General features: G+C 37.3%; 1 protein-coding gene across 6 annotated transcripts in view; it reads left to right on the top strand.

The window, feature by feature from the left end:
* The window catches only part of THADA (THADA armadillo repeat containing), a 330,140-nt gene that overhangs the window by 15,396 nt on the left and 293,177 nt on the right, over positions 1–21,567 (top strand). For all 6 annotated transcript variants that reach the window (XM_020878085.2, XM_070477517.1, XM_020878083.2 and 3 more), the window contains exons 9-15: positions 853–947; positions 2,258–2,478; positions 3,450–4,147; positions 5,812–5,963; positions 7,097–7,252; positions 8,146–8,268; positions 13,111–13,234. In XM_020878085.2, the coding sequence (XP_020733744.2) occupies positions 853–947; positions 2,258–2,478; positions 3,450–4,147; positions 5,812–5,963; positions 7,097–7,252; positions 8,146–8,268; positions 13,111–13,234 (1,569 nt within the window). The remainder of the gene's footprint in view (positions 1–852; positions 948–2,257; positions 2,479–3,449; positions 4,148–5,811; positions 5,964–7,096; positions 7,253–8,145; positions 8,269–13,110; positions 13,235–21,567) is intronic.

The raw sequence follows: 21,567 nt of genomic DNA, 5'->3' as shown, positions 1-21,567 counted from the left end.
AGACCTCTTGTCTGTATTCAGGGCAGGAAAGAGGACCAGTTCCATCTTTACCTTTAATCTGAAAGAAAAAAATTAGCCAAAAGATTTCTACTTATACTCCATTGGCCTGAATCGTCCTCTGGTACCTTCAGTTTTAAGGAAGATTGAGGAAACAGGTAGCCTATCTTTGCCTGGGCACATGGATGTCCCAATCCAAGTCAGAGTTGTTAAAAACTGTGGGATGAAGGGCAGGATGAATTTTTGGAAGATCGTTTATAGTAGCTATTCATAATTCTTACTCCATGTTGAATAATCCACTGTATTATTTTGCATACTTTCTTACAAACCCAGAGGCTAATAGATAATGAAAAGTATGCCAGCATTGTTTGGTTACATTGGGTACAGTGCCAGTGAGAGCAGAATTTGTAATTAGTGCTGATGTAGGCCCTTTACACAAGCCCTGCAATCACTTTCAGAAAAAGTAATGTACATGGGAGTTGAGATGCACAGGCAGCCGTGGAAGAGAGGGGCCAGGAGGTACTGCTGGGGCATGTGGTAGGAGGCAGTAGATGGAGAGGGAGAGAGAATGGATGTCTGGATTGAGTAGTTCTGTGCTGGGCATAAAAGCCTTAATGTTCATTGTCTATTTCAACCTTACAACCATTGTGTCAGATAGAGTTATTTTTTCCCCAGTTTATGGAAGAGAAAACAGTCCCTGGGAAGTAAGATAACTTAACCGAGGCTTATTCGCCTAGTAAGTGGTCAAGCTAGAAATTGCACCCTATACTCTCTGGCCCCACAGCATGTGCTCTTTCTATTACACCACAGCATCTGTCATCATTTAATATATGCTTTCTGCTTTTTTGCAAATAGATGGTCTCTTACAGACAATTCAGAGTACATCTGGATTAGCTGTTATTCTTTTTATTAAGGCTATGTTTCATCCATCTGAAGAGATTCCTGATTTGGTAAGTGCATGTTCTTTTTAGAATTGTACTTTGTTGATAGTTAAACATGTTTTTAAAATATGTATAAAGAAGTGAATTAAAACATTTTTTTCATAGTCTTTCTGATTACCCTTTTCTCTTATAATGAGTGACAGTCTCGGGACTTCCCTGGTAGTCCAGTGGTTCAGAGTCTACTTTGCAATGCAGGGGACATGGGTTCAATCCCTGATTGGGGAACTAAAGATCCCACATGCCAAGGAGCAGCCAAGCCCACACCCTGCAACTGCTGAGCCTCCATGCCATAACTAGAGAGCCCATGAGCCTCGTCGCAAGATCCTGCATGATTCAACTAAAACCTAACACAGCCACATAAATAATAAGGAAAATAAGTGACAGTTTCAAAAATTTGGATAAAGCAGAAAGAAGGCAATAATAGTCACATGTAAATCCATCTCATGGAGATAATCATTGTCAACATTTTTGGGTGTATATCTTCGTTTTTTTCTAGTGTTGTTTTCAGTTCCATCTCTCAGTATCATAAAAAATATTTATTATAACATTAAAATTATACAGATGGAGAAGGAAATGGCAACCCACTCCATTATTCTTGCCTGAAAAAGTCCATGGACAGAGGAGCCTGGTGGGCTGCAGTCCATGAGGTTACATGACTGAGCACTCATGCATGAGGCTCAGTGGAGGGTGGAGGTGGAGGAAAATGGGTTGGTAGCAATAAACTGGTGGAACTGGAAAAAAAAAACTATACAGAGATTGATGTATAGGTATATTTGGTAATAACTTTTTGGTAAATATGTCATTTTTCTTAAGACTAACCCAGATATTGCACTTGAATCAGTTGTTCAGTGAATTTGATTATATGGAAAGTATAAGTTCATAATTTGGGCCATAATTCTTGGATTTAGTACTAGCAGTATTTTTTTCTTATGGAGGAAAGTTATTTTAGTTCTTTACTAAGAACAAATTTATGCAAAATAGATGTGTACTGTTGTATGAGCTCACACAAAGTAGGATAAAGTTTAAAAATTCTAATTTCTCAAACCACCTCTAGAAAAAGCATTAGTAAGTACGCTCATCTACCTGCAGGTGGCAATGTGTTGTGCTCTCCCAGTACATTCAGACCTGCAAAGTGGCTCATATACTTAGATTTAATTTTTTTCCTTTTGATAATTTGAACTCTTGTGGCTTTTTGCCTTTAGGTTCAGCTGTTTTTCCTAGGATGTTTCGGGGGAGAGAGCGCTTTGGATTTATATCTTGAAGTATCTCTGGACAGTTTGAGAGGCCTTATGTGTGCCAGCTCTGTCGTATCTTTGCAGATAAGCAGTGTACTTCTCCGCTCCGTGGACCCCGCCAGCGCCCCCGAGTGGCTCGTGAGCTGCTGCCAGAGCCTCTGTTGTGCTGATGTTCCCCCCTCAGCTCTCCTCTTCCTGTGCCAGGGGACGCTCACCATGTTGGATTGGCAGCAGGGCAGGATGGGCCCCAGTGGGGAGGCCCTGCTCTTGAATACTGTGCATGTTTTGTTCACCTTGAGTTCACAGTGAGTTTCGTCTCATATTTTGCTTTGCTTGTCAGACGTTTATAAGATGGCAGCCAAGTTAACTTGCTTAGTAATTCAGTGAAGAGTGGTCAGAGTAATCTTAAATTAAAAGGGAGACATGTGTAGAGAATGAAGTGGGTGTGAAAGTAGAACGGGAGAAGATGGGATGATGGAACAGAGAGAGAAATTTTAGTGGAGGTTAACTTGTGACAATTTGTCAAATTAATTTTAGCATTCAGTCTCTTATGTAAGCATTTTTAAAAACCATAAATATTTCTATATGGATAATGCTTTTGAGTTTATGAATAACTTCAACATAGGTAGTTCAGTTTGATCCTCATATGTCTGATAGATAGGATAGGAAAGCCAGTCTATTGAATGGGTAAAGTGAAGCTTAGCAAAGTAAATGCTTACCTAACAGCATATTACCTACAAGCACCCAAGCCAGAACTGTAATGAGGTCTCTGACTTCATTGGATTGTAGTTTGTGTGTGTTTTTTTTTAATGTAAGTTATGTACATTTTAAAGTCATTATAACAGCTTTATTGAGGTATAATTTACTTTCCATATAATTCACTTACTTAAATTGTGCAATTTCAGTTATTTTTCTTCAGTATATTTATAGGGTTGTACAACTCTCACCATAATCAACTTTAGAATAATTTCATTTCTCCCCAGAGAAACCTGATTCACTCTAATATTCCCCCCTCCCTGGCCCCTGAGTATATTTTTAAACACCTGTGAAACCATCACCGCAATTAAAATAATGAATCAAGTTTCTTTGGGTGATTTTTTGGATTAACTTTTTCAAAATGGAAGGATTTGAGATTTGTTTTGGCTGTGTTGTATTTTTGTTGTAAATATAATGATAATTCAATTTTATGATCATTATATTTTTAAGGTCTAAATGATTATAAAATTAGACTCCTTTTATTTGTCAGTTTATACTAATGTGCCTCATTTTTCTTCAGGATCAAGGAGTCAACTCTGGAAATGTTTCTGTCTAGGATTTTGGCATCTTGGACTAATTCAGCTATACAAGTCCTTGACTCAGGTTCCCCAGGCCTAAAGGACAGCCTGAATGGGAATGCAGATGTGGTTAGGAGGCTTTTGGACTATGTCTATACCCACTGGGAACATCCACTGGATGCTTTGAGACACCAAACTAAAATCATATTCAGAAATATTCTCCAAATGCACCAGCTCACTGTAAAAGAGTCAGGTTCAGATTTGTCTGCTGATCGTTTCATTTTTGAGCTGACTGAGAGTCTTCTGCAGTTGGAATGGCATAGTAAAGGGAAGTACTCATGCCTCGGTTGTTTAGTAGACTTCATAGGAATTGAGCATATTTTGGCATTAGCTAAAACCATTCCATCACAAATCTTAGAGGTGATGGGGGACCAGTCTTTGGTGCCTTATGCAAGCGACCTCTTGGAAACCATGTTTAAAAATCATAAGAGTCATTTGAAATCCCAGGCTGTCGACAGCACTTGGATTGACAAGTGGCATGAGACTTGGGTTTCTCCTCTCCTTCGTGTACTGTGTGAAGGAAATCTGGATCAGAAATCTTATGTGATTGATTATTACTTGCCAAAATTACTGAACTGCAACCCTGAGAGCTTAACCTACATGGTAAAGATTCTTCAGGCTTCTGCTGATGCTAAAACTGGTAAGAAAATGAATTTTTTTGTTTTAGTAATTTCTAGTTAGGCTGCTTAAATAGAGGTACCTAGGCAGATGTTGGCTATATTCAAATTTTAATATTACCATGTCTATAAATAGTAAGGGAGGATATTAAAGATAGAAATTTTGTATTGGAATGAATGTTCCTATATCCAGCTGAATAGGTTTTTTGGCTAACGTCATTTCTGCAAGGTAAAGATTGATTGCAGTTATGATTATGAGGTTTCCTTTATTACTAGGTTTTAATTCATTTTACCAAGTTTTTATTATTTGGTTGTCAGCCTGAAGTAGATGTTTGTGTGTTTTATATAATTTACTTATTCAGTTGGTTGAAGTAGTAATTACAAATTGATGTAGGCAAGGTTAAAGACAGGTAAATTAGCAGTAGTAAGTACTTGTCTCTAGGAAAGAGAGAAAAATTTAGAAGCATGACCTCAGGAAAAAGCTCTCTCTGGCTATTGAGAATAAGTATAAACATCCCACTGGAATTCAGTAACTTTGTTTTTGTTTTTTTTTCAAAGTTTACTTTTTATTATTAAAAAATTATCCATTTCTTTCATTTTCATAAGAAAATTTTGGTAACTTTTCCCTCATCATTAAGCACAAAGAAAGAATCCTCAGTATACTATTTTCACTATTAACTTTAATTCATTAGTAACCAAATCTTTGTTAAAGGTAGTGATGGGATTTCTAGCCTGCTAAATTAATTATTTAGCTTCCCAAAGAATTCAGTAACTTTGAAGAAATTGCATTAAAGCATAATTTAGTAATTAGTGTATAAAACAATGATCCTGATTCATCATGTAAATCTTACATTTATTATATTCTATTTAATGCAGCAGGAATAGGTACCCTGCATCACATTTATTTCCAAATAAAATTTGAGTTATTCTTTCAATCCTTCAAAGAAACCATGAGATAGCTGGAAGATTTGATTCCTGTACACAGAAAAGAGCCATTATTTATAATCTTTAACAATGATCCCTCTTGCATTTTTGAGAAACCATCTAAAGCTGAGGATCCATGAGTCTGTTCTGAAGCTAGACAGTCTTTATATTAAATCAAGGTCTCCTGTTAGCCCAGAGCTCCCTGTCCTGTTAGTAACAGCTGATGTCCTGGCCTCTGAAAGCATCAGGATCTTTGTGATCCCCTTTTATCTTCTTTACTAAGAAGACACAGTAACTCCAAAATATACAGAGAGGTTCAGTGTTTGTTTTTAGAGAAATAATGGTGTTTAGCTGCAGAAGTATTTTTCTTATTTTTGGCTGAAAATCATTTTAGTTATTTTTATTGTTTTAAATATTTCTGATTAAATTAAACCTGATTTTTTTTTTTTCCTGATTGACTTGCTGGTTTATTTTCTGTCAAGGAAAAGGTAAAAAGATCAGCCAAAAATTATGATTTCTTAAAGTTAACGATAAGTGGATTCAGTTTACAGAAATCATTGACATAAGACCTATTAAATCCTTTTAAATAATGATTTTATAATAGGAACGTTAATTCATGTTAGAGTTTAGCTAAAAATACAATTTTTACTTCATGAAATAACAATGTTAATGGGAAACATGGGGATTGCTGAAGTTGTTAATAGCGCAGTGGTGGTCTTTGTTGCTGTGTTTTTGAGGCAACAGTAACCTTTTCCATCCTTAGGATCTTATGACAGCAGAGGGGCTTTGGGAGCTTTGATGGCTTGTCTGAGGACAGCTCGAGCTCATGGACATCTTCAGTCTGCAACTGATGCCTGGAGGGACCTTGTGTCCAGCGCAAGAATAAAGCAAGGCTTAATTCATCAGCACTGCCAAGTAAGTAAACAGTGTAACTGGGAATTCATACATGCAGTGGATCCCTGATTCATTTATTCCTTTATTAATAGCAGTGCAATATGGAAGCCCCCAGCATTATGCCCACACTGTTTTAAGGGCTCCATAAGAAGGATGTGAAGCGTGTAGACATTGCACTTGGGCTACTTAAAGTTTAGTTTAGGGAATAAGAAAACCTGCATAAGACAACTGGAAAGTCTTTTAAAAGATAGCACAAGTATATCTTTACACATAAGAACTTGGAAAGCTTAGCAGAAGAGACTCGTCTGAGTATAGGTGATGGTTGAGTAGGAAAGTGATAAATGTGATTCGAGGCAGGGAAGCCCTGGTGCCCACTCATGCTGGAAGGACGCAAGTGAACCAGGACTGGAGGGTGACTAAGGACATTGTTTGGCGAGAATGGAGTACTTTGTCCATTTTGTGGACGCATCCAGTGCTAGGCTGAAGACTTCAGGTTCTATCCAGTTGGTAACTGGGAGCCGGAGTCACTGTACCTTTAGCCAGGAAAGTGGCATGAATGGAAACAGAGATGAATTTTCAGAGTGGGAGCAAAAAACCCAGTGAGAAGTTCATGGCAATAATAGGAGAGTGAAGTGATGTGTTCCTGGGGCAGAATGGTCACTGAGGAAAAGGAATGTAGTTAAGCATTACTGTGGAATAAGAATCTTTTAAGATTTTTAACTTTTATAAATACTCAGTTTATACATTAATGAAATAATTTTATAAGAAGTAACACAGAATCTTTGGGATTATAGGACCTTTCTGAAATGCATATATGTACACTGAGATTTATCTTTCTTTTCTTTTTGATACCTTGTGTAAATAATTAAACATGTCAAGTGGTTTAGGATTTGCTTATGTCTTTGGGGCTTCCATAGTGGCTCAGATGATAAAAAATCTGCCTGCAATGCAGGAGACCCAGGTTTGATCCCTAAGTCGGGACGATCCCCTGGAGAAGGAAATAGCTACCCACTCCACTATTCTCGCCTGAAAAAGTCCATGGGCAGCGGAGCCTGGCAGGCTAGAGTGCATAGGGTCTCATAAGTTGGACGTAGCTGAGCAACTAACACTTACATCATTGAAAAATGAACATCTTATTCTTTGGTGTATTTTAGGTACGGATCGATACGTTAGGCTTGCTTTGTGAAAGTAATCGAAGCACAGAAATCGTTTCCACAGAAGAAATGCAGTGGATCCAGTTCTTTATCACATACAATCTTAACAGTCAGTCTCCAGGAGTGCGACAACAGATTTGTTCTCTTCTTAAAAAGGTAAAATTTCTCTTCAGAAAGTGTAGGAAAGTGGTAAACTTTGCCCTGAAAATTATTTTTCAAAAGAGCCCAGATTTGGGGAGAGTGTGGGAAGAAGGGTCAAGGAATTGGACTACCAGAGCTCTTCGTGGCACTTCTGTAAACTGCTTGTTCCGTGATCCAATTGAATTTACATTTGGGCTTAAAATCCAGAGTGAAAAAAGTCCATTCACTTTGGTGTAATAAATCAACCTTGAACTCTTTTTTGAAAGGAAAAAAAAAATCTAGCAGTAGAGTTTTCACTATTAAAGTATTTTTTTAAAGTACTTTAAAAAAATACTTTAATGTTTTAGCCGTACCTCATGGCATTTGGGGTTTTTGTTCCCTAACCAGGGATCAAACCTTGCCCCTTGCAGTGGAAGCATGGAGTCTTAACCATGGGGCCACCGGGAAGTCCAGGGTGTAAGGTATTTTAAGAAAACTTCAGTAAGAAGAGGAAGGATGTCCTTGTATCTTTATCATTTCTATAAGTGCCTTTAGCAATGGTCTTTATTGAATCATTCAGCTTAAATTAATCACCTGAAATGTTTCTGAGGTGAAGATTTGGTAGAGGATAGAAGTGAGTAAACCTCGTCATGTTTAGGTTCACATTGACCTAAGGGAAATAGGAGAACTGTGGTTTAATGTCTGTGTATTCTGATTTGCAGTAATGCTTGAGTTTTTGGTTTTAAAAATGTAAATGTTAATTTTCTGTCAGAAAGAAACACTGTGGTAAATACTAAGAGTTTGAAAAGCAGTACTCCCCTTGCCTAAAGTTTTAGTCGAAAAAATTTAGAAAGTTCTTCCTTTGCCTTTCAAGCTGGTATTTCAGGTTAATGTGGCTCACATACACTTCATTTTTCTTTTTCTCAAAGTTGTTTTGTAGGATACAGGAAGGCTCTCAGGTACTTTATAAACTGGAGCAAAGTAAATCCAAACATGAACCAGGAAATGAGTCAACCAGACAAGACCCTTCTGTTTCTTTACGGCAGTATAAGGTAGGTGATTTCCAGACATACAGATTTTTAAGACACCTGAAACAATTTTGCATATACATTAAGGAGAAATAATACTCGTGCTGAGTAGTATTTCTGTGCTTTTTTCCTTCAGGCTGGGTTTTACATATTCCTTCTGGTGCTTTGTTACTTAAGATAGCCTGAGTTGTGGAACCAGTGCTGGACTTGAAGGCTGTTACAGAATAACATTAACGGGCTAACCTTGATATTTGACAACTTATGTGAGCCACATAAATTTAGTACTTTTTATAAAAGGTAATTGCAGCCCTGACTCCTCAACCCCCTCCCCAAGGAAGAGGATTGTTGTGTCTGGACTTGTTGCCCCTATCGTCCTAACATGAAAGTGGACCCACGGTCCGGTGACCGGGGTTCCTCTCTATCCTGTTTTGAAGTGGGCTTGAAGAATAGGACTGGATTTTAGGGCACTGGAGTTAATGTCCTGGATGGAACCCCAGATATAGCAGCTGTAGTCTGGGCCAGGGTTCTGTTTGTGTCCATCAGAAGAGAATGAACTTTTCACTGGTTTCTTACTCCAGATCTGTCCTCTCAGAAGCAGATGCATATTTTCTCCTAAGATCCAGATAGAGGACAGAGCTCACCTGTTTTATTTCATTTAGGGAAACAGGTATAATAAATGGTATAGTGGAACCATGACATACTCACTCATTTACTTAAGGTTAAACATTATCTAAAGAAGAATATTCCTATACAGAGGTTGAAATTATCTTCGTCTTTGTAAAATCTGAACAACAAAAGTTAAGAAAGTCATAATCTGAACTTGATGGACATAAATTTACTCACAAGTCTGCCACTGACCACTTGGCTTACCTTAATGAGTCTATAAGTGGGATGAATAATCTCTCTAAAAAGATTGGTTTTGAGGATTAAACAGGAATGCTGTCTGTAAATCACTCTAAATCACTCTAAAAGACTCTGCTGGGCATCGGTAAAAGTAACTATACTGACCTTTTACTGTGTGTGTGGAGCAGTTATTTTTTAGTCCTTCAGAAGCACATCTCTTTTGCTTCCTTTTTGCAAGGAATAAAATGACATTTGTGAAATGTCAATTAGGTACTTAGAAACACAAAACTAATTTTGTGGATGACATTCTGAATTTTTGTGTATGTGCGGTTTCTTAGTTTGTGCTTTTGAAAACTAGTCCTTCAGAGTCTTGATCTGAGTCAATCTCCTAGTTCTGACATTTTCTCCCGATGGTAGACTCTTGTGGCTTTTGAAGGTTGCAACTTTGGAGCTGTTTTATGATCATCATTAGAATAGTGGGTGTTGTGTGCAGTGTCTGGTAGACTCTGCTAATCAACAAACTAATTGCTGTGGGAGAAGAGGAGGCTATGAGTTGGAAGAGGTGTCTTCTAGTCTAGTGAAGAAGGTTATTTCATACCTAAATAATAGCTAGTGTACTTAAAAATACATTAGCTATAGCAGTGGTCCCCTAACCTTTTGGGTACACAGTCCCTGTGTTTTTGGTACCAGGGGCTGGTTTTGTGGAAGACAATTTTTCTATGGACTGGGGTGGCAGTGGGTGATGGTTTCAGGGTAATTCAAGAGTGTTACATTTATTGTGCAGTTTATTATTATTACATTGTGATGTATAATGAAATAATTTACAGGTCACAACAGTGCAGAATCGGTGGGAGCCCTGAGCTTGTTTTTCTGAGCTCAGGCAGTAACGCGAGTGATGGGAGGTGGCTGTAAATACAGGTGAAATTTCACTTGCTTGTCCACTGCCCAACTCCTGCTGTGTAGCCCAGTTTCTAACAGGCCACAGACTGCTGCTGGTCTGTGACCCAGTGGTTGGGGATCTCTGAGCTAGAGTACTTTAAGGCATAAAATGCTTTATATCAGTGTTCTCATTTATTCTTTAATGATAAAACTGTGAGACAGAAATTATTATTGTCACTTATCCAGTGAGATAAGTGAAGCTTGGAAAAGTTGAATAAGTAAACTATCCAAGTTTCCTTAGCCCAGAAGTGGTAGAGCCGGACTCAAATCCAGATCTGCTCTGGACAACCAAATCAGAATAATTTTCCCCTTAGTACCAGCTTGAGTGAAGGCTTGGAGGTAAGGGAGTACAGAGAATTTGGGGAATGGTGAATTCACTAGTATGAGTGACACATAAGATACCTGAGGGACAAAGGAATTGAATAAAGGGAGATGACTTGGAAAATCAAGTTGGGAATGAGTAGTAGAGAGTTTTGAATGCTAGGCCAAGGTATTTGGAAGCCTCGCCAGAAGCCTTTTCTAGTGGAAAAAGATTAGAGTATATATTGAACCCTTACTGTGTGTGTAGGCCACTATGTGCGGGACTAGGGACATAGAAGTCCATAAACTGTCATTCTGCCTCCATTGTGGTTACAGTCTGGTTGAGGGAAAGAAGAACTATTTCTAAAAGTATAATTGGCACTGCAATTAGGATAATTCCTAAAGGATGAACTTGTTGCTCTTGAATATACTACTCATTTATAATTAAAACTAGTTTTCTGCTAAGTCGCTTCAGTCGTGTCCGACTCTGTGTGACCCCATAGACGGCAGCCTACCAAGGCTCCCCCGTCCCTGGGATTCTCCAGGCAAGAACACTGGAGTGGGTTGCCATTTCCTTCTCCAATGCATGAAAGTGAAAAGTGAAAGTGAAGTCGCTCAGTCATGTCTGACTCTTAGCGACCCCATGGACTGCAGCCCACCAGGCTCCTCCTTCCATGGGATTTTCCAGGCAAGAATACTGGAGTGGGGTGCCATTGCCTACTCCGTAAAACTAGTTTATTGGATTTCAAAGGAATAAAGTAGTTAGGGCCTACAGGATAAATCCCCAAGGTTGTTTATCCTTGACCGAAGAAATGAATGCAGGGATCCTGTCTAAAGACAGGGACTGGGGCTGCTTATATGCTGATGAGTTATATGTTGTTGGAGTGTAGCAATATATGAGAGTCTTGAGGATAACAGCTTTTCTTTATAAGTTTTTTCTTTGACCTTATGTAGAAGTTATAATTATTTCTTTTAATTAGAGGAAGAATACTTTATCTTGGATGAAATATTTCCCACATTGCTTTTTTTTTAATTGCATTTTTACTAAAAGTTTTCATTTTTGATCAGTTGTATAAACAGAAAGGCAGAGTAACAATCTCAAAGGGGCAGATAGAAGACAGTAAAATAGTTGGCTCTTTGTTTTAAATTGTGTCTTTATAGTCAGATATCAAGTACTTAGGTATCACATTTATCAAGTAATATATATTGGATATTTCTTTGGTCATTTTAAAACTTTAAAAAGTACACATACCTTTGATGCTTGAATGCTTCTGGTGAAGAAAATCAGTATTCATACAGTTTTAACACAAGTCAAGGCAGAATGGGTCATGTTTTCACCAAAAAAAGTTTTTTTTTCTTGTCTGGACTACAGTTAGAATTGTACTTTTTGTTGTTGTTTTTAACTTTAAAAAAATCAGGTATTCTGATGTTTAGTTTCAGGTCTATAGTACAGTGGTTCATTATTTGTATATATTGGGACATGATTATCACACTAAGTCTAGTTAACATTTTTCACCATATAAAATTATACAAAGTTTTTTCCTTAGCAGCTTCCAAATATATAATAGAGTATTATATATTGTAACTGTAGTCACCATATTGTACATTACATCCCATGTAATTTTATAACTTGAAGCTTGTACCATTTTTTTCAGGGCCTCCCCCTTCCACCCCTGGCATCTGTCAATCTGTTCTCTGTATTGCTTGGTTTTTTGTTTTGCTTTTTAAAATTAATTTATTTTATTCTATATACAGTGAGATCATTTGTCTTTTTCTGTCTGACTTATTTATCTGTTTATCCATCCATAGATACTTACGTTGTTTCTGTATCATGGCTATTGTAAATAATGCTGCAGTGAATGTGAGAGTACACATATCTTTTTAGTGAGTGTTTCCATTTTCTTCTGTACTTCTTGTTGACTCTATAAAGATAGGATTCATTGAAGTCATGAGCCCATGGTCAAGGGTGCCAATCTGAATTGTCAAGCAAAGTGAACATCTAGTATTGCTTTGAAAACCTTTTTTTCTCTAAAGCAGAAAAAAAAAAATTCACCCTTTAGAATGATACTAATGGTACTTTCAAGATAACCTGTTGTTCAGTTCAGTTCAGTTGCTCAGTCATGTCCGACTCTTTGTGACCCCACGGATTGCAGCATGCCAGGCCTCCCTGTCCATCACCAACTCCCAGAGTTTACTCAAACTCATGTCCATTGAGTCAGTGATGCCATCCAACCGTCTCATCCTCTGTCGTCCCCTTCTTCTCCCGCCTTTAATCTTTCCCAGCATCAGGGTCTTTTCAAATGAGTCAGCTCTTCGCATCAGGTGGCCAAAGTATCGGAGTTTCAGCTTCAGCATCAGTCCTTCCAATGAACATTCAGGACTGATCTCCTTTAGGATGGACTGGTTGGATCTCCTTGTAGTCCAAGGAACTCTCAAGAGTCTTCTCCAACACCACAGTTCAAAAGCATCAATTCTTTGGCACTCGGCTTTCTTCCTAGTCCAACTCTCACATCCATACATGACCACTGGAAAAACCATATACTTGACCAGACAGACCTTGGTTGGCGAAGTAATGTCTCTGCTTTTTAATATGCTAGGTTGGTCATAGCTTTCCTTCCAAGGAGTTAAGTGTCTTTTAATTTCATGGCTGCAGTCACCATCTGCAGTGATTTTGGAGCCCCAGAAAATAAAGTCAGCCACTGTTTGCACTGTTTCCCCACCTACTGTGAGTTAGCACAATTATGTTTACAAATTGTTTTTTCGTTTGTTTTTCTTTTTTTTTAGAATTTCATGTCATCCATTTGCAATAGTCTTTTTGAAGCATTGTTTCCTGGCTCTTCCTACCCAACTAGATTTTCAGCTTTAACCATTTTAGGCTCAATTGCTGAAGTTTTTCCTGTGCCAGAAGGTAAGTTATCAGTCATGTTTGGGGAAAGTGTTTTCTTGCAAAGCATACTTTGTCAACTTTTTGCTTTATTTGAAGTTTCAGGTTTGTTGTCTTTTGTTTAGATTCTTATGGGAGGTGTTAGTCTGTTTAAGGGGCTTCCCTGGTGGCTCAGTGGTAAAGACTGTGCCTGCCAATGCAGGAGACACAGATTTCATCCCTGTGTTGAAAAGATCCCCTGGAGAAGGAACCTGCTCTAATATTCTTGCCTGGGAAATCCCATGGACAGAGGAGTCTGTTGGGTTACAGTCCACGGGGTCGCAAAAGGATCAGACACAACTTAGCAACTAAACAACAAGTCTCATTATATAACTCTTATTTGGAGATAATTCAGTTTGCCAGTAAAGGGCATATGGGAGAGAAACTTTTTAGTGATTGTTATTTGTAGACCTGAAACTGCAGTTTTCATGGATTATGCTTATTATGAGAAGAGTTGCTAACGTCATCCCACTAATTTATGTGTTGCTGTTTTAGGATAGTGCCCAATCTGTTCTCTTTAAGTTTAAGCAATTAAAATAATAATCGTTTCTTTTATGTATAACATTCCTCAGTGAGTCTCTATGCTTAAAATGTGGTTCCCCTTATATGCTATCTGTTTCATTCATCTCAATCTGGTTTCGAAAAGTCAATATAAGGATGTCATTTCCACGTATTCTGGTTTAATCGTACCCTTTGTTTCTCCTTCTGTGAAGTACTCAAGAAGATGAATATTTAATTTCCCTCTTCGAGTTGTTTCATTTTCATTTTGACAAGAAATGATTCTTTTTATCCCCATAAATGAGTGTATATGTGTTTTAATGATGATTTCTTCTTTGTGCTCAGTCTTCCTTGACTGTAGACAAATAGGAAAATATCTTGCTCTTTTGGAGAGAATGACCAAAGTAACAGACACTATAGATGGATTTTTTTTTCTGTTTAAATTTTTAGGCAAAGTGTAATTATTTGGCAGGGAGACAGTTTTTTTGCTGTTAATATAGCTTGCTTCATTTGAAGAAAACCCATTTCTTGCAAGTTTTTGTTTTGAAAAAGTTGGAATTAACAGCAAAGTTTCAAGAATAGTTCAGCCATGTACTCTCTACTTACATTAATAAGTTGCTATTTTGTCAAATTTGCTTTACCTCACTGTTCTTTAAATTTTCTATCTATCACACAGTGATCAAATTCCAGAATTAATGTTGATATGATGCTGTTATCTAATATACAGTTCTTATTCAGATTGTACCAGTGGTCCTAAAAAGTGACTTTTTATGGAAAAATTTTTTCCCCCCACAATCCAGGAACTACTCCAAAATCACACAGTACAATTCATTGTTGTGCTCTTTCAGTTTGGAAATGTTCTTATTTCATGACATTAACATTTTGAAAGAATGTATTTTGGTTTGGGCTGTTTTATTGTTTTCTTATGACTTGATTCAGGTTGTGTATTTTTGGCAGGGAAATGCATAGGTGATGTAGTGTGTTTCTCAAGGCATGATAACAGGAGATGCATGATGTTGGTTTGTCCCATTATTCATGATGATAAATTTGATCACTTGATTAAGCTAAGTGTAGTGAGCTGAAAAATCACCTCCAAAAGAGACCCACACCAAATCCTTAGAATTCATGAGAATCTGAACCTTACTTAGAAAAGGGATTTTTGTAGATACGATTAAAGATCTTAAATTGAGATAATCTTGGATTATCTGGATGGACTTTAATGCCATTGCAAATGGTATTGTAAGAGAGAGGCAGAGGGAAACGTGACAAAAAGAAAAGGAGTCCTATGACAGTGGAGGTAGAGATTGGCGTGCTAGGGCTGTAAGCTGGGGAATGCTGACAGCCACCAGAACTGGAAGAGACAAGGAATAAATTCTCCCTTAGAGCCTTGAGAGTGATCATGCCTCTACAGACACCTTGATTTCAGACTTCTGGCTTCCAAAACTGTGAGAAAATAGATTTCTGTGGCTTTAAGCCACCAAGGTCATGGTGATTTGTTACGACATCCACAGTAAATAAAGTCAGGAGTACCCATCAGTTCATGGAATTTCAGTAGTGTTACAACTGAATTTAGAAATGAAGTTTTACCTGAGAATGATTGATTATCCATTTACCAAAAAGTTTTCTGTACATCTACTGTATTTATAGTTATACCTAGGTGTATGGGAAATTTTCTTGAAGAGATCTTTAGTCTGTCCCATTCTATAGTTTTCCTCTATTTCTTTGCATTGATTGCTAAGTAAGGCTTTCTTATCTCTCCTGGCTATTCTTTGGAACTCTGCATTCAAATGAGAACATCTTTCCTTTTCTCCTTTGCTTTTTGCTTCTCTTCTTTTCACAGCTATTTTTAAGGCCTCCTCAGACAACCATTTGCCTTTTTGCATTTCTTTTCCATGGGGATGGTCTTGATCCCTGTCTCCTGTACAATGTCACGAACCTCCGTCCATAGTTCATCAGGCTCTCTGTCTATCAGATCTAGTCCCTTAAATCTATTTTTCACTTCCACTGTATAGTCATAAGGGATTTGATTTAGGTCTTGCAAAAATGGGCTCAATAAAGGACAGAAATGGTATGGACCTAACAGAAGCAGAAGATATTAAGAAGCGGTGGCAAGAATACACAAAAGAACTGTACAAAAAAGACCTTCACAACCCAGATAATCACAGTGGTGTGATCACTCACCTAGAGCCAGACATCCTGGAATGTGAAGTCAAGTGGGCCTTAGAAAGCATCACTATGAACAAAGCTAGTGGATGTGATGGAATTCCAGTTGAGCTATTTCAAATCCTGAAAGATGATGCTGTGAAAGTGCTGCACTCAATATGTCAGCAAATTTGGAAAACTCATCAGTGGCCACAGGACTGGAAAAGGTCTGTTTTCATTCCAGTTCCTAAGAAAGGCAATGCCAAAGAATGCTCAAACTACCACACAATTGCACTCATCTCACACGCTAGTAAAGTAGTGTTCAAAATTCTCCAAGCCAGGCTTCAGGAATACGTGAACTGAGAACTTCCAGATGTTCAAGCTGGTTTTAGAAAAGGCAGAGGAACCAGAGATCAAATTGCCAATATCTGCTGGATCATCGAAAAAGCAAGAGAGTTCCAGAAAAACATCTATTTCTGCTTTATTGACTATGCCAAAGCCTTTGACTGTGTGGATCACAGTAAACCATGGAAAATTCTGAACGAGATGGGAATACCAGACCACCTGACCTGGCTCTTGAGAAACCTGTGTGCAGGTCAGGAAGCAACAGTTAGAACTGGACATGGAAAAACAGACTGGTTCCAAATAGGAAAAGGAGTACATCATGGCTGTATATTGTCACCCTGCTTATTTAACTTGTATGCAGAGTACATCATGAGAAACGCTGGACTGGAAGAAGCACACGCTGGAATCAAGATTGCCAGGAGAAATATCAATAACCTCAGATATGCAGATGACACCACCCTTATGGCAGAAAGTGAAGAGGAACTAAAAAGCCTCTTGATGAAAGAGGAGAGTGAAAAAGTTGGCTTAAAGCTCAACATTCAGAAAACTAAGATCATGGCATCTGGTCCCATCACTTCATAGGAAATAAATGGGAAGATGGTGGAAACAGTGTCAGACTTTAATTTTTTGGGGTCCAAAATCACTGCAGATGGTGATTACAGCCATGAAATTAAAAGACGCTTACTCCCTGGAAGGAAAGTTATGACCAACCTTGATAGCATATTAAAAAGCAGAGACATTACTTTGCCAACCAAGGTCCATCTGGTCGAGACTATGGTTTTTCCAGCAGTCATGTATGGATGTGAGAGTTGGACTGTGAAGAAAGCTGAGCACAGAAAAATTGATGCTTTTGAACTGTGGTGTTGGAGAAGACTCTTGAGAGTCCTTTGGACTGCAAGGAGATCCAATCAGTCCATCCTAAAGGAGATCAGTCCTAGGTGTTCATTGGAAGGACTGGTGCTGAAGCTGAAACTCGACTACTTTGGCCACCTCATGCGAGGAGTTGACTCATTGGAAAAGACCCTGATGCTGGGAGGGATTGGGGTCAGGAGGAGAAGGGGACGACAGAGGATGAGATGGCTGGATGGCATCACCGACTCGATGGGCATGAGTTTGAGTAAACTCCAGGAGTTTGTGATGGACAAGGAGGCCTGGTGTGCTGCGGTTCATGGGGTCGCAAAGAGTCGGACATGACTGAGCGACTGAACTGGACTGAACTGTATGGGAAATATCTAGGCTGAATTTATGTTGCTAATTTTTCAATTGAGAGAATAGTTTAACATATTCAAATGTACTTTAAAATTGAAAAACCTGTGTCATCTTCATAATGAATGAGTCACATATAGTTAAGACAGTGACTGATAGCATAGTAATGGTGTTAAAACAACTAAGAGGTAATGCCAATAGATCAAACAATACTGTATCCACTAACTCTAAAGGAGGCCAAAGAAACATGACTGGGGGCTTCCCTGCTGGTCCAGGGGTTAAGAGTTCACCTTCCAATGTAAAGGACAAGGGTTTGATCCCCATTTGGGAAACTAAGATCCCACATGCCCAAGGGCAACTAAGCTTGCATACTGCAACAAATATCGAACATAGCCAAATAAATATTTTCAAAAAAGAAAGAAAAGAAACATGACTAAAAAATACAGGATGAGAAATGTAAATTCATTCTTCATCTTTATCTCAAAAATATTAATGTAGGTTTTTGTATCATTTTATAGAAAGATGATTATGATTTGATATTAGTTAAAATGGTTTTTGCCTTTCCTCAAGTATGTCCTAGTTTAAGAAGAATAAGTCACATGCACCCTTCTCATTTGAAATAAAATGTCACTGTATTTGTGGTGAAAAATTGGATTCCACAATTAGATTAAAAGGGTTTGTTCAACAAATATTTATTTAGTGCCAAGGATATGCAGTGTACCAAACAGTTCTTCCCATTTTTGACGTTTGACTTTAGTGAAGGTAGACAGACAGTAATTCAATGAATAATACATAGAATTTCAGATGGAGATAAGTAGTAGGAAAAAAATGTTTCAAGAAGAGAAGGGCAGGGCAATAGTATCTGGGAGGTTGGGAATAATAGCTATTTCATACAGTGGTGTCAGAGAAGGCTTCCAATTTGAGCAGAGCTGTTAAACACTCAATGAATCAAAGAAGAAATCATGAGGGAAATTAGAAATACTCAGAGGAAGAAAAAACACAGCTTAGCAAAACTAATAGGATGAAGCAAAAGCAGTGGTAATTGAGAGATTTATAAACTGTAAATGCCTACATTAAGAAATAAAAAAAGATCTCAAATCAATTAACTTTATACCTCATGGTATTAGAAAAAGAAGAGCATACTTAACTCACATCTACAGAAGGAAAGAGATAATAAAGATTAAAACAGAGATAAATGAAATAGAGAATAGAAAAACAATACAGAGAATCAATGAAACCAAAAGTTGGTGTTTTTAATAAAGATCAACAAAAGTGACAAAGTTTTAATTTTACTAAGTTAAAAAAGATGTAAATCACTAAAATCAGAAATGAAAGTAGAGACATTTCTATGATCTTATAGAAATAAAGATTATAAGACAATATTGCAAAGTTATATTGTATTTCTAATAAATTAGATAACGTATATGAAATAGACAAGTTTCTAGAAACATACAAATTGGTAACTCAAAAAGTAGACAATTTGCACAGACCTGTAAAAAATAGAGATGGAGTCAAAAGCCTCTTAAAAGTAAAGAGGACTGGCTTCATTGATGTATTCTACTAAGCATTTAAAGAAGAATTAATGCCATTCCTTCTCAAACTTTAAAAAAATTGGAGAGAAGGGAAATAGTTTCCTAACTCATTCTATGAAGTCAGTATCCTCTGGTACCAGTGATACCACAAGAAAACTACAGCATCTTTTACGAATATACATGCAAAAAGCCTAAAGAAAATGCTGGAAAACCAAATCTAAGAGCATATTAAAAATATTATATACTATGCACCTGAATATATACACCTGAAATGCAAAGGTGTTTCAATATAAGACAGTAAATGTAATATACCACATTAGAACAAAGAAAAATAAAAAAACTCATGATAATCTCAGTGCAGAAGAAGCATTGACAGAATTGCACACCCTTTAGATAAACACTCAGCAAACTAGGAATAGAAGACAACTTCCTCACCATGATAAAGGACATTATGAAAACCCCATAACTAGCACTGTATTCAACGGTGAAAGACCAAAAGCTCCTCCCCTATGTTCAGGAAGAAGACACACATACCCCTTTTCACTGCTGCTATTCACCATTATAGCAGGAGTTTTAGCCAGAGGAATTAGGCAAGAAAAAAGAAATGAGATGTCTAAATTGGGAAAGAAGAGGCAGATTTGAGCAGAGGTGTGATTGAAGTGACAGAAACTTTCACTTGCTTGACCTATGAATTTCACAGGCTTGGACTAACTTGTGAGTTAAGATTAAGTAAACTCACATGCTGATTTCTATTGAGCAATATTCATCATTCTTCTAATTAAGCATAGAAATATTTTCAATTATTTTGAGGGATTAATTTGTTAAATTAACCCCTGGTCTTCCCTTGTGGTTCAGCTGGTAAAGAATTTGCCTGCAATGCAGGAGACCTGGGTTCAATCCCTGGGTTGGGAAGATCCTCTGGAGAAAGGAAAGGCTACCCACTCTAGTATTCTGGCCAGGAGAATTCGCAGAGTTTGACACAACTGAGCGACTTTTCATTTCACTTCACTTCAATTTGTTGAATGCTCTTCACATCCTACTATGAAATCCCCCCACAGGTTTAATCTTAATCTTAAAAATTAAATGGATTTGGTGACCATCATCATTCTTTAGTGGTAGTTTTTCTTCTTATTTCTTGGTCGGCTAGAATTCATCTTTTCTTTGAGAAGAGTTTTTGGGAAAATTAGTTCTTAATTTCTTGTACCTTCAAAAATGTTTAGATTGTTGTATACTTGATACTAGAATAGGATTTTGATATGTAGATTTTCATTACTCCTCGTTTTCCTGAGGATTTGGTTAGCATTGCTCCACTATCTTCTGTCACTACACATGCCTGTGGCAAAGAATGAAGCTAGCCTGATTTTTTTCTCATTTTGTAGATGAATTGAACTTTTTACCTGAATGGCAAAAAGATTCCTTCTTTATTGTTGATGCCCAGGAATGCTATTAAGATATGTCATTATATTGATAATTCTGTGTCTGTTCACCTAAAGCATGTTAGGACTTTGGATTCTAGGATAAGAAGGCTTATGAAGGGTTTTTTAAAAAGATAGATTCTTAAATTATTTGTACTTGGTTGTTGAAAAATAACATAGTTATCTTTTATATAATATATAACTTTTTGAAAGAGAATAAAATAGGTTTAAACAAATTTAAAAAAATATCTATTTCCTTTCGTTTGTCCCTAGGTACTTTTTTGATTTTCTCTTTGATTTCCTGAGTGAGCCGTTGGTTGTTTAGTATCATATTGTTTAGCCTCCATGTATTTGAATTTTGCAGTTTTTTTCTAATAGTTGATTTCTAGCCTCATAATGTTGTGGTAAGAAAAGATGCTTGATACAATTTCAGTTTTCTTAAATTTACCGAGGGTTGCTTTATGGTCCAGCATATGATTTATCCTGGAGAATGTTCCATGTGCACTTGAAAAAAATGTGTATTCTGCTTCTTTTAGATAGAGTGCTCTTTAAATATCAGTTAAGAACTCCTGGTCCAATGTATCATTTGAGGCCTGGCCTGTGTTTCCTTACTGATTTTCTGTCTGGATGGTGTGCTGTTGGTGTAAGTGGGATGTTAAAGTCTTCCACTGTTGTTGTGTTACTGTCAGTTTCTCCTTCTATGTTAACATTTGCCTTATATATCAAGGTGCTCCTATATTGGGTGCATGTATATTTATAATTGTTAAATCTCCTTCTTGAATTGACCCTTTGATCATTATATAGTGTCCTTCTTTGTCTTTTATAACAGTCTGTCTTTTAAAGTCTATTTGTCTGATGCTAGTATTGCTGCTCAGGCTTTCTTTTGATTTTCATTTGCATGGAATACCTTTTCTATCCCCTCATTTTCAGTCTTCATGTGTCTCTGGATCTGTACGAGTCTCTTGTAGGCAGCATATATATGGGTTCTGTTTTTGTGTCCAGCCAGTTTATGTCTTTTGGTTGAAGCATTTAGATAAAGGTAATTATCAGTATGTATGTTCGTTTTGTCATTTTGTTAATTGTTTTGGATTTGTTTTTGTAGGTCTTTTCTCCCCCTTTTGTTTTTATGATAAGACTTTCAATAAAAACACTTCAGAAAGTAGGCAGAGAGGGAGCATAT

This window comes from Odocoileus virginianus, chromosome 2, assembly GCF_023699985.2.
Source record: "Odocoileus virginianus isolate 20LAN1187 ecotype Illinois chromosome 2, Ovbor_1.2, whole genome shotgun sequence".
NCBI classification, from domain to species: Eukaryota; Metazoa; Chordata; class Mammalia; order Artiodactyla; family Cervidae; genus Odocoileus; species Odocoileus virginianus.
Note: the sequence above shows the minus strand (reverse complement) of the source record. Positions and strands in the feature narration are given on the sequence as shown.